The sequence below is a fragment of the Candoia aspera genome, chromosome 4 (genome assembly GCF_035149785.1).
Source record: "Candoia aspera isolate rCanAsp1 chromosome 4, rCanAsp1.hap2, whole genome shotgun sequence".
Taxonomy (NCBI): Eukaryota; Metazoa; Chordata; class Lepidosauria; order Squamata; family Boidae; genus Candoia; species Candoia aspera.
This window is the reverse complement of record NC_086156.1, coordinates 68,530,920-68,544,484: the sequence shown is the minus strand read 5'-3', so window position 1 is coordinate 68,544,484 and position 13,565 is coordinate 68,530,920. Positions and strand designations below refer to the sequence as shown.

At 37.5% G+C, this 13,565-nt stretch overlaps 1 protein-coding gene across 2 annotated transcripts in view; it reads right to left on the bottom strand.

Moving 5' to 3' along the window:
* Positions 1 to 11,624, bottom strand: part of G3BP2 (G3BP stress granule assembly factor 2) — a 45,809-nt gene extending 34,185 nt beyond the window's left edge. For both annotated transcript variants that reach the window (XM_063300364.1, XM_063300365.1), the window contains exons 1-3: positions 11,506 to 11,624; positions 3,324 to 3,442; positions 716 to 797 (exon numbers count right to left, since the gene is read on the bottom strand). In XM_063300364.1, coding sequence (XP_063156434.1) covers positions 716 to 797; positions 3,324 to 3,418 — 177 coding nt within the window. In that variant the 5' untranslated portion in view covers positions 3,419 to 3,442; positions 11,506 to 11,624. The remainder of the gene's footprint in view (positions 1 to 715; positions 798 to 3,323; positions 3,443 to 11,505) is intronic.
* Positions 11,625 to 13,565: the final 1,941 nt, after the last annotated feature.

Sequence of the window (13,565 nt, the reverse complement as noted above, 5' to 3'; positions counted from 1 at the left end):
AGAAAAAAAGCAAGCAATTTCTGTGGGCAATCTCTCCTTTGCTTGACCTCCCCCCGCCCCACCGAGAGCAGAAAGATTGGAGAAGAAGTGATTTCAAGAGAGTACCATAAGCTGTTTACGTAGTATGCCTGCGGCTCCCAGCTCCAGGCTGTCGGCGCAATCGCATTGCTTTCAGTGTGTAAAAGGGCAAAGAGCTTACTTTTGCAATCCTTTTCTCTCTAATCTCTCTGCTCTGCCCGGGGTGGGGGGACCACAAGTCAGGTACAGGACAACACCTACTGACTATAATGGCAATCATGTGACTGAGGGACACTGTGAAGGTCATAAATGGTTGTAAATGGGCTGTAAAGTTATTTTTTCAGCACCGTCGTAACTTCAAACACTCACTGAATGAATGGTTAGTAAGTGAAAACTACCTGTAACTACAAGACGAAGTATTACAAGAAATTAGAGTAGAAAGACAATGAAATGGGAAGCATAGGCTAGGCAAAAAAAAATCACATACATTTAAGTGTTAGTAAGAAGAATGTAGTGAGGAGAAATTAAGAGAGGCAAGGGAAGAACTTTTCCTCCTGACTTTAAGGTACATAAGATTATTCTGAGCTTTAACAGAAACAGACAAATTTAGCATTTTCTTAATGCAGATTACTTTTAATTGTCAACAGTCAGGCTCATTTGTAGCAACTGAACTTCAAATAGGATTTATGTTACATACAGCTTGGCCATACACTGCTTCCTGGGGCTTGCCACTGGCATCTAATCCACCATGGACATATGAAGAATTCCTGCCATAAAACCTTTAAAGAAATTAAACAACAGTATTTAAGATTATCATATGGAAACACATTCTAAAATATTTTCTTTCTGACATTTTCAAATGAAGCAGCAGATTCAAAAAGCTGCTCCAAAATATTGCATTTAAGATGTAGATAAAAGGACCCTAAAATGTTACTTCATTTATTCATTTAATTTATATCCTGCCTTTCTACAGGATCTCAAAGCAGTGTACATAGCACTCTGTTCTCTTCTCCCTAACAAACACCTTGTGAGGTACACGGTGCTGAGAGATACCGAAAAGCCCAAACTCATCTAGTAAGTTCCATACTTTAACCATACCTTAACCAGCATGGCAAACTGACCCAATGGATGTATTTGTTAAAAACTAATAGAAATTGTCCTTGCTTAATGACTGGCAACTCTGTCACTAAGTGACAGTCGTAAAGCGCAACATCATGTGACTCCGCTGTCTTGATGGCAGTTGCAGCAGTTCCAGTTGTTGTTGTTAGGGCTAGGCCCAAGAATAGAAGCCTCCTCACCAGCTCACAGTACAGCCCAATTATAGTAACCCTTTAATAGACTGATTGGGATTAATTTACCATTTTCTGCTAGAATGTCGGAAGGAAGTAACTGATTGAAAGGACTGTGTCTTGTTGAGAGTTCAAGAACACAGAGCCAGCCTATTTCTGCTAACATTCCTTAGACTACCTTCCTTCCTTTAGACTAACTACTATATAACTGAGGGCATACTGACTGTATTCTAAATTCAAGAAAAGCCAGGGTTAAATTATAATCATTCTTTTTGAAGACTTCCCTTAGCAACTGGAATTTCTAGATAAAGTATTTGGCCTTACTACCCTCCTTCCTTTCCTAGATCACTCCGGTTTCTCTACTCAGTGAAACCAGTTTGGTGTAGCAGTTTAAGCCACCAGGCTAAAAAATGGGAGATTGTGAGTTCTAGTCCTGCCTTTGGCACAAAGCCAGTTGGATGACTTTGGGTCAGTCAAACTATCTGCCCTAGGAAGAAGTCAGTGGCAAACAACTTCCAAAAATCTTGCCAGGAGAAGTGCATGGATTTGTCCAGTTAGTTACCAGGAGTCAAGGATACTCAAAAGAACACATCTGCACATACACAAATACTGCTGAAGCAGCAGCAACAAAACCGTTGATCCCATTTGATAATTTAGGTACTGTTTTATAATTCCCATCCTGGAATGAAATTTCTTCTACCTACAGCTTGTTGATTGGATTCCATTGTAATATATCTCCACCTTTGGTGACTGGATGGATCTTCCCCTCTCAATACCAGACTGACATTGGAATGGTATTCGGTTTAAACAGTCCTTTAAACAAGTGAAATATGTGAGCTTTGACTCCAATTATTGCACTAGTGATATTTAAGTTACACTGTTAAGTTACACTGATTTCTATCTGCCTTTTCTCCCATGTGCTGGAGGGAACATGAGAGAGTAGGCATATGATTTTATATGTAGCTTAAATGACTGGTGGTTAAACAGCTTTGGGAAGAAAATCTGTATTACTGAAGAAATAAATTTAAAAATAATTTTTGCAGTATTATTCTGCTTCTACCTCTATGAGGTTTTGCTGAATCAAACCTTGATTTTGTTCTTATTACGTGAGGTGTCTCTGAAGACTGTAGGCTCTTGGAATTTGTTTCTGAATTCGTTATGTCAGAAATTGATGGAGAGCCCTATGTTAGTTGACTTAAAATACTATGAGATACAACTTATAAATACAGTTTTACAAACGTATGACTCACAAATCTATGCAGATATAACAATGTGATTGGCTTTGTTACCTCTACGCTATGTTAAATTCTAATACTCTTAGCTAATAATAACTGACATTTAGAAGACCACACATCCCTATCTGTCTCATGTATTCATTTTCATTAACATCTTTGCCAGGTACTTTTCTATCAATATGAAGCATGCATTTTAGTTTTCTCAAGCTTTTTATATGCTATTTCAATCTGCAACAATTTATGGCACTTTTATGATGCGGCATTTGCCTTATATGTTTTTTGTATGTATAATAATAATTTATTAAACTTGTATATTGCCCCGCTTTCAACGACTCTGGGCACATAGATTGCTTTACTATTTTTGTGAACCCCCTTGAAAGTTAAAACTGAGGAACAGACAGGGCAACTCAGTCTCTCCCACTCAGTCCTGCTTTCTATAATTTGTTCAGTTTATTATCCCATCAACTTCAAAGAATAACACAGAACATAAATCTGATGCAAATTTAACAGTTAAAAACCTAAATACAATAATTTATGAATTTCCTATAATATACTGCAGAGGATTTTTCTTAACATTGGAAACAAATATTTGGGAATAGATAACATTAAAAATACTCATTTAAAGAATGTGTCCAAGGACCATACCAAAACATTCTTAGGATATACATAGTGATGTTCAATTTATTTTAAGGACAATGATAGCTAAATTATATGGGGGAAATCAATCCAGCTTGCTTAATTGATATTGATTGCATAAGATGCAGATTTTTAAAGAAAGTACCTGTGTAAGAAATCTGGTGCTTTATTTAGCAGGGTATAGTACTGCCTCACAAACTCCTGCCCTACAAGCAGCGGACTTGGCTTCTCCATCACCATTTCTTTGGTAAACAATGTCAAAGGCTGCAATAGAGGAGGAATAAAGAAAATATAAGGAACATGGATAATTAGATTTAAATGTAATAGAATTTTGAAAAATGTTTAAAAGGTTTTTGAAATGGAAAGAGAGATGTCTTTTCTTCCAGGCTACGCCATGAAGACCTTAATGACCAGCCAACAGCCTGTACATCTAACAATCTCAACCCATGCAAGCTTCTTTGAATTTTATTTATTTATTTACACCTACCTTTCCTCTAACAGCTCAAGGCAGCCTATACTTGGAACCCCCTTTGTTTAATTTCCACAACAGCATTCTGTGAAGTAGACTGGGTTGAAAAAGACAGTGACTGGCCTGAAGTCACCCAGTGGCTTTCTACAGATGAGAGTAGACTTTGAATCTGGATCTCTCCAGTCCCAACCCACTGCACCATAGCAGGAGTTATTTGAAGCTTAAGCATGCAAAAGATAAGATCAAACTGTACTCCACTGAGCACTATGGAATTTATTTTTCAGGAAACATTTATAGATTAATTAACCAAAGCAGCACATTATAGTATATAGTCAACAGTTCAAGAATTTTTTATATATGATTTAGTCAATAACACTGCTTTGAAGTCTATAGGAAGAATTTCCTAATCACTTTCTGCAGGTATGACCATTGCAATAAATATTTCAAAGTCAAAAGAACTAACAGTTCAGTAAATTTAATATATTACATAAAATTTGAACATTTAAATATTTATAGTAAACATTTGTTAAAATCTCTCTTGGAGAGAATACTACACATTTAATACTTTCTCAAAAGAATGAAGTTAACAAGTAGAACCAAACTGATAATCTTCACAATGGAGTCACACAAGATTCTATATTGAACAGATGTTAACATTTACAATAGTATTAATTATCCAGAAGAGAAATTGATGCTTTCAATTGTCTACTATAGCATACTATACTATACTAGAAAAAAAGAAATATAGCAAAGTTAAGAAAAGAACACCATGAAAAAACAATAAAAGTAGAATAACTTTTTTGCAACTGACAGATTATACTGTAGTTCATGAAAGCTTAGAGGAGCCTTTGCTGTAAAGCATCTGGAAATTATTGCCAAACTTTGCATAAAGTTTAACAATTTATACTAAATGAATATTTGAAATAGTTTCTGTATTTCAGGGTGCTTTAATTCAAGGAAGGTTTAGAAAAAGCAAAAAGTTGACAAACTCATGTAAAACTACTGCAATGTTGTAGAATTTCAGACTAAAAAGTGAATATGTAAAAGGAAGTTTACATAAGTGCTGTTCAGGTAAAGCTCTCACAAGATACATATTGTGCATGTCTTAAGATTTCCAGTGAGTCCCATTGCTTTTTAGACCACTATATATCATACCCAAGGAAATGGAGACTGCCCTGAGTATTTTTGACCTGCATTTCTCCAAGAGGCATAGAAGCATTTCATTATAATTGTTTGGATGCCTCTTCAACAATATCCACAACTAATTATCTCCAATATTGGAGTTATTACAGGCTTGGTTCCAGACCACCACAATACAGCAAATATCGCAATAAAGCAAGTCACACAAATTTTTTGATTTCCCAGTGCTAAACATAAACATAAAATTATGTTTATACCATACTGTAGTCTATTAAGTATGCAACCACATTACATCTAAAAAATGTACATACCTTAATTAAAAAATACTTTATTGCTAAAAATATGCTAATCACCATCTGAGCCTTTCGCTGTTGGAAAAATGGCACCCATAGGCTTGCTCAGATGCAGGGTTGCCACAACCCTCAGATGCAGGGTTGCCACAAACCTTCAATTTGTTCGAAAATGCAGTATCTGTGAAGCTCAATAAAACTAAGCGCAATAAAATGAGAAGTGCCTCCTGAAGAATCTGTATAACGACCAAGCAGCAACAGTAAGAACAGATCACGGAACAACGGACTGGTTTAAGGTTGGGAAAGGAGTATGGCAGGGCTGTATACTCTCACCCTACCTATTCAACTTGTACGCAGAACACATCATGCGACATGCTGGGCTTGAGGAATCCAAGGCTGGAGTTAAAATTGCTGGAAGAAACATTAACTATCTCAAATATGCAGATGATACCACTTTGATGGCTGAAAGCGAAGAGGAACTGAGGAGTCTTATGATGAAGGTGAAAGAAGAAAGTGCAAAAGCTGGTTTGCAGCTAAACCTCAAAAAAAACAAGATTATGGCAACCAGCTTGATTGATAACTGGCAAATAGAGGGAGAAAACGTAGAAGCAGTGAAAGACTTTGTATTTCTAGGTGCAAAGATTACTGCAGATGCTGACTGCAGTCAGGAAATCAGAAGACGCTTCATCCTTGGGAGAAGAGCAATGACAAATCTCAATAAAATAGTTAAGAGCAGAGACATCACACTGACAACAATGGTCCACATAGTTAAAGCATGGTGTTCCCCGTAGTAACATATGGCTGCGAGAGCTGGACCATAAGGAAGGCTGAGCGAAGGAAGATCGATGCCTTTGAACTGTGGCGTTGGAGGAAAATTCTGAGAGTGCCTTGGACTGCAAGAAGATCAAACCAGTCCATCCTCCAGGAAATCAAGCCAGACTGCTCACTTGAGGGAATGATATCAAAGGCAAAACTGAAATACTTTGGCCACATAATGAGAAGACAGGACACCCTGGAGAAGATGCTGATGCTAGGGAGAGTGGAGGGCAAAAGGAAGAGGGGCCGACCAAGGGCAAGATGGATGGATGATATTCTAGAGGTGACGGACTCGTCCCTGGGGGAGCTGGGGGTGTTGACAACCGACAGGAAGCTCTGGCGTGGGCTGGTCCATGAAGTCACGAAGAGTCGGAAGCGACTAAACCAATAAACAACAAATCTGTACTTCAGTAGCTATTTAGCCATGCAACCAGAAATGGACTTTGGGAACACAGTCCAGAGCCTCGTAAGTCAGCCCCCACATCCCAAAATAACCAGAGCGCAGCAAATAATAACAGCAACAGAAAAGATGCCTTGTATCTGCACTTGGTTGACACTGACCATTGCAGCATTATTTCTTCTTCCCTATAACAGTTTTTAAAAATATATCTTATCCTTCCCCACAAAAAATTTTGCTTATATCCATATTCATCATTGGCCTTCACAATCAAAATAATATATATAATTTTCAAAAAGACCATCCATGAGACCTTCAGTACAACGCCTGAAGGTATATAGCTACACAACTAAAAGCTTTTCCCTCTATATGGAAGATCTTTGAACAAAAATAGAACCATCATAAAATATGTTTTGAACTTCTTTGCACTTCTTTATGATTAGCCTGTTTCTAAATGTTTGATCATTAAAAAAATAGGAGAAATGGCTGTATTCTGTGCCCCTCAGGTGTCATTTCAGCATTCTCCCAGGAAATTTAACACACAAATCTTCATTTTTGTTTCAGAATATACATTAATAATGTAAATATTTTGGGAAATTAACATCATTTGTTAATTTCCCTTCTGAAAAATAAACCTTAAGTAAGGAATAGGCTTATTGTCACTTTTTCACACTCTAAGAAATTACAGCATAAGGATTCAATATATTATTAATTCCTGCTAGGCTAGAAATAATTCACTGGAAATCACTGGAAATCAAAAAGTCATTTCTCATTATGATTAATTATTCTGAGTATGAGACATTAAGTTGTTCCTGTATAATAATCAAGTATTTATTTTTATTTATTTGAATCTATTAGCTGTTCAACTCTAATGGACTCTGTTGGCAAGAAGAAAATTGAACACTAGTAGATTTGAGATGTGATTTGCTTTTTTCAAATTTATGAGTCAATATATGTACCTCTTCCTCCACTCATCCAAATTTCTTACTAGAAAGAATTTTTCAAAAACAAGTTCCTACTTGCAATGTATTTATGGATGCTATAACGATGCTTAAAAATGTAGTCTAAATTTACTGTCCCTTTTTTGTTTTTTAAGAATCTTAGTAAAGAAAGTCTCTAGGCATATATAATTACCCTCCTTTTATAGTTATAAAAACTGGTTGGTTGATGATCTTCCTTACTTTTTGAAGAATTTTGTAAGAAATGAAAAGTGAAATCATCTAAAATAAATACCAAGAAATGGTGCTGGAAGTAGAAGTTTACACAGGAATTTGCATGTTTTTTTTGTTTTCTATTGGCTTTAGCTGGGGCTAGAAAGTAGCAACAATGCAAATGGCAGAAGGCTCTATCATAGACCCAGTTCCAGAAATGTGCTTAAGATTCCAATTGCAACAGTGATTAAAAAAAAGAGATCAAAGCTACACACACAGACACCATAAGAAAAGGATGCATATGCTCCAAACTGAGCTTACCCAGATATACCCTCAAGGCTTGTAAAAGACAATACTGTAACACTGTATCCTTCTTCACCTACAGGTAGTCCTTGCTTGACAACCATTCATTTAGTGATGGTTTGGACTTACAATGGTGCTGAAAAAACCAACTTACGACTGGTCCTCATACTTACGACTGTCGCAGTATCCCCGCAATCACATGATCATGATTTGGGCACTTGGCAAACAGTTAACATTTATGACCATCACAGCATCCCATGGTCATGTGATCACCATTTTTGACCTTCCTGGCCGGCTTTTGGCAAGCAAAATCAATGGGGAACTGCATGATTCACTTAACAATCCTCCAGCTTGCTTAATGACTGTGCTGATTTGCTTAACAACCCCTGCAAAAAAGGTTGTAAAATCAGGTTGGATTCACTTAATGACCGCTTCGCTTAGCAACCGAAATTCCAGTCCCAATTGTGGTTGTTAAGCAAGGACTACTTGTATTATTAAGGAACATTTCTGGCTTACTAGAGATGTAACACTCGCAAAACGAGATGTGGATTGTAAGAGATATAGAAACGGCAGATATAGAGTAATCAGTTATAGAAAAGGTCAGAACCTGCTTTAGATTAACTTTCTTTAAACTCTCAGATGGAGGCCATTTGGAACTTTTAATGTGGTGGCACACTTTCTAGCTTTCTGGCTCTCAAAGGCTATCAGCTTACAGAAGTGAAAATTACTGCCCTCATGATCTTTATGAAGAAGTAACTAAATGCTGCCCACAACTGTTGCTATGGAAGCAGAATCAGCATACCAAAAAGCCCCAAGAAAGAAACTTTGTAAACAGAGAATTTTCTCAAAAGTAGTGAAAGCCAGTAAAATTTTCTGAAGGGCTCTGCAGCACTTGGACAATCCCAAGATGCAAGCACTGTCACATCTGCCAACAGACCAAAAACATAGATGATAAACTGACTTCCTAAAAGCAAAGGGGAATCAGAAACTCTCAGTCCCATATAATAAAAAACAGTCTCAGAAATTTCAAATCTTCCTATAGCTCATCCTCCTATGGTTGAAGTTCTCAGGGATCTGACCCCATGGACATAGTTGTCTGCGTGTCAGTCTGAATGTGGAAACAGTCAAGTAAGCCATCAGAGAGAAATCATTTTCACTGGAGAATCTCACATTGTAATGTCTATATGGTACATCAGGATTTTATTGCTCGATCCTATCAGCCCTGAAACAGTACACTCATCCAGTTGGATACTGCATCAGCTAGATTAGCTCATCAAAATCTGGAAGAGACTTAGCAAACAGCCATCCATGAGTTTGCAAACATTAATGCTGTGTCACATATTGCCAGAACTACTCCTTGTAAGCTCAAACTACAGTAATTGCCAAAAAAATCTCAAACCATTTCTCATTAAGGACCAGCAGCCTGCATCACTCCCTATGTCCATTAATAACTACTACAGAGATCAGTCACTGATCATGTACCTGTAGAATGTCTTGCTGCAGAAAGGAATGAAAGCAAGCATTTGAATATGATTACTGCAAAGCTCTCCCATACCTTATTTTCAATATGTATCTGTTTCTTGGCTTAACTAACCATATTAACCAAATTCCCCTCTCCCATACAGGATAAGAATACACTAGTCAGGAAGGGACTGTGGTGATTGCTGCTTGATCTTCATATACAGGAAAACTCTATTGGTGAATTCTGTGTCTTGCCTTCTGTCTATTACCAGTACCAGGCAAAAACTGTGAGCCTTTCAGTATTGCTGTTTCTTGTTACCTTGGCTCTCTACAGAACTTGTCCAATAGATGCAGGGGAAAGAATATCCAATACCACACAGATACCAAAAAAAAAAAAAAAAAGCATCTAACATGGCATATTGTCATGGACAGTGCTCTTCGAGCTATTTCCATGTGGTATTACAGCTTTCCTATTCCACAGAATTCAAGTAGCTTTGCAGATGCATGGGCATGGGCATGGAAATGGAATACTGGAGAACTTTCCTGTTTCATAGAAACACTACTGAGAAAAGATGATAAGGAGTGATAATTCATTCTGTTTTCCAATACTGATACATATTACAGCTCATGCTTCTGTACTGGTAGGCTTCAGCAACTAAGGATCACTCTTTCTCCTTCATATACACCTGACATAAAAGGTTCAAACTTCAAAGAGATGAAGCTCAGGAGCGACAGAACACCTCATACAATGCTTTCATTTGCCAAATATACAGCTAGGTCTATAAGCCAGCATGTGGGGAATGAGAAATGTTTCTCTTTTCAGCTACAGTGGTTCTGTAGAATACATGTGTTAATTTCGCTTGCTTTTTCTTCTATTTCCTTTTGTTATGACTGCTGGAGAACCAAGCATGCAAAACAGAGGCTGGGCTCTAATTCTGTCACTTGCCTGATAAGGTTTGTATTAGTTATATCTGTTTCCATCTAAGTGCAATAATAAAAATAAGAACTATTAGGAGACTCTTAAAGGATAGTTGCGGCTTCTGTTATAATCATTAATAAAATTTCAGCCAAATTCAGGCCCTTCTGGATCTTCACGCCCACATAATATGTCATCTCCCATCTTCTTTGGGACCAGAAGTGCGTTTTCCAGAACTTGTCAGCTACTATGGGAAATATGATGATGGACTGGGAGGATCTACACATTGCACTAAATCTTAAAATAAGTATGGTTCACCCATTACACTAAGACATAAACCAAGCTTTACAAAGTACAATCCCATACCATTTACAAAACTAAACAAACCATATTATAACTTAATGCAATGTGTGAATCAAGCCTTAGTTTGATACTAGTGAGCTCTTAGAATGCTCAGATGTGAATTAGGTACACATGTAACGTGCACATAACTTGGGTTGGCAAGCAATACATCTCTAGGATAAGAGTATGTGTGTATATGTGTGTGTGTGTGTGTGTGTATGTGCGTGTGTGTGTGTATATATATATATATATATATATATTCACACAAATTCCAAATTCCTTTAGCTAAACTCTGTAGTGACAGATATGCAAGATGATTAAAATGGGATTTTTTTTAAGCAGACCATCCAGGTTTGTTTCTACATCAAGTGCAGCATCAGTTCTATTGCTCACTAAACTACTACAGTTGTAGAGGAAGAAAAAAGTCTTCAAGCAGTGTGTGCTTGAGCATATATGATAACATGCCCAGGAAGCAACCCTAGCTGTGCAACTAGGAATATAAGCACATGACATCCCTGTTTCATCTGTGAAATGAGAGTTGGTGTAGCATAGTGGTCAGCAGCTACCAAGCAGCAACATATTCACAGTATTACCCAATACTGATCTACCTTACAGGGCTGTTCCCATGATTACAAGATGTTCTATTATAAGATTTAGTAAAGGGTCTTAAGGCTATCTATACGTACACGTATGTATTTTCAGGCTACATACACTCTAACTGATGGCTTTCAAAGGCCAGCTCTAGATACGTTATAAGCTGCCTAAGGAGCTTTGAATTTTTATTTTCTCCTTCCTGACCTTTTTCAGGAAAGAGAGTAAGGGAAGCCTTTTTCTAAATTCCTTAGACCACGAAGGCGGCCTGCGTGCTATTGACAGCAGCGCAGCTCCCCCACCCCCCAACATCCCTGTTTTCTCTCATGAAAAGCGCCCCAGCAAAGAACCTTCTCTGAGCTGTAGAGATACCCTCCCGACACCCTCAAAGGAAAAGCAGTCACCTCCTCCCGGGAAGGGCCTTCTCATCCTATCTTACTCCGTTACCCACCTAGACACTCTCTTCGATCTCTGGGTCCGGTTTGCTCCCAGGCAAAGGCACAGGGAGGAGCGACTGATGCTGTGCGTCCCTCCCTCACAGTGATTCGGGGCGGAACCGGATGTCTCTATCGCGCGCTCGGTGTGGAGGGAAGAGCGCGCCGTGCGCGCAGCCTCGAGAAGTGGCCAGATGTGGGCGGAGTCGAGGTCACAACAGAGGCCACTCGAGTGAAAGCAAAAAATACCAGACTTTTTTAAGTTAACGGGCCAATAGCAGCTTTCAACTCTGACCGGAAGTTATGGTTGTCTCTCGCGCTGCTTGTTCATCTATCTTTATGAGTTCTTTCCTCCGCTATTTCCGGAGATAAGAATTCCACTATCTCGGCTGCAGGCAATCAGAAGAGGCTCCGAGCTATGACGTCCTTTGAGAACGGCTTCTGTGATTCCCTTCCCCCAAGAGACATATTTTGAAAAAAGCAGCACCGCACAAACCTCACTTCCGGTTCCGATGAGAATTTTTCATATCTGGACAGGCAGAAAGGAATTATTGTAGAAACCATAATTTTAATCTACTATTTAAAGATCTCTACCTTTGTAATGCTCTGAAATAATCCTATCCTGAATTCCACTAGCCCCACCCATTCTGTTTATTATCCAAATGCCTGAGAAAGAAAAAGAGAAGTCAAAGTAGTGTAGGTACAAAACCAAAACAATACTAAATACGAAAACAGAGATTACAGCATTTTAGACCTGAAACTCGTCCAATATTGCAATTTTATAAATCCGATTATACCCAGAATCGTTTCAGAACAAAACACAGCAGTCCTGAAACAAACTTATTTTAAGAGAGATGCTGATAAATAGAAGAATTATGTTTTAAGAATAAAATCCGAGAGTGCTACGTTGAATCAAACCAAGAGCATATCTAATCAAATATTTTGTCACTACTTTGTCTAATTTGACGCCAGTGGGAAAGCACAACAGGATATGAACATAATAGCATTTCATGCTCCTATTTTACACCAATTGGTGTGATAATTACCATGACTGGTAGTTACTTCATTGGTTTATCTTCTTTAGTAAATTTTTTAAAATCCAACTGGTATTCAGGGCAATGAATTCTGCAAGAGAGTTATGTATGTATGAATAAAAGTCAGTGGTTTATTAATCTTAAAGGATCCTTTTTTACCAGTAATAAGCAATTCTCTTCAAGTACTAAATTTTTCAACAGCATGGAATAAAAGGAATTTACAGGAGTTACATGTGACAGCCTTTGCATAGGGGTAGATAACTCTTTTTACCACCTTGTCACTCCACAAGAACACGTTTACCATCCATCCTCTCTGAGTTTTTCTTTTTTCATTAATACAAACATAACAGACGATTAACAATGAACACACTGAAATAAGAATAATTAGGCGCTTCAAATTATTAAATAAAAAACACATAGTACAATACATAACAGGTTCACAATATCTTTAAATCCTCCTCTTCAAAATGATAATTCATCTCCACTCTAGAAAATCTACATTATCACTGAGCACAAATGTCTTTTAACTGATTCTGAATTTTTAGCAAAATGGATGACATCTTTCCAAATTAGGTTAAAAGAGATATTATATATTTAATTGTATGCACTGTGTCTGTAACTTTTCCATTAAAACTATTTCTAATAATTTGGAGTATTATAAGTCTAAATTTGGAATACTAATCTCTTTTCATATCTGGGCTGAGCCCCTTCCTATCATGCAAAAGGAGGGGACTTAAAGCAGGCGCTCCCTGGATATCCAGGTTGGATGGGCAAAATCTGCCTAGACAGATTTAAATAAAATAAAAATTATAGATTATAATATTATATAATATTATTATTACATTATTATAGATTCTCTTCAGGCTACTTAAAATCTGTTTTCTTATTTCATGAAATTACATCCAAGTCCATGAAATTCATGAAATTACATGAAATTACATCCAAGTATATAAAGGGATTCTTTGATCTCTACCCTTTTTAAACAGGGCTTCTCAGCTGGAAAGCTGTATATCATATTGGGAAATCCCTATCTCCCCTTTCAA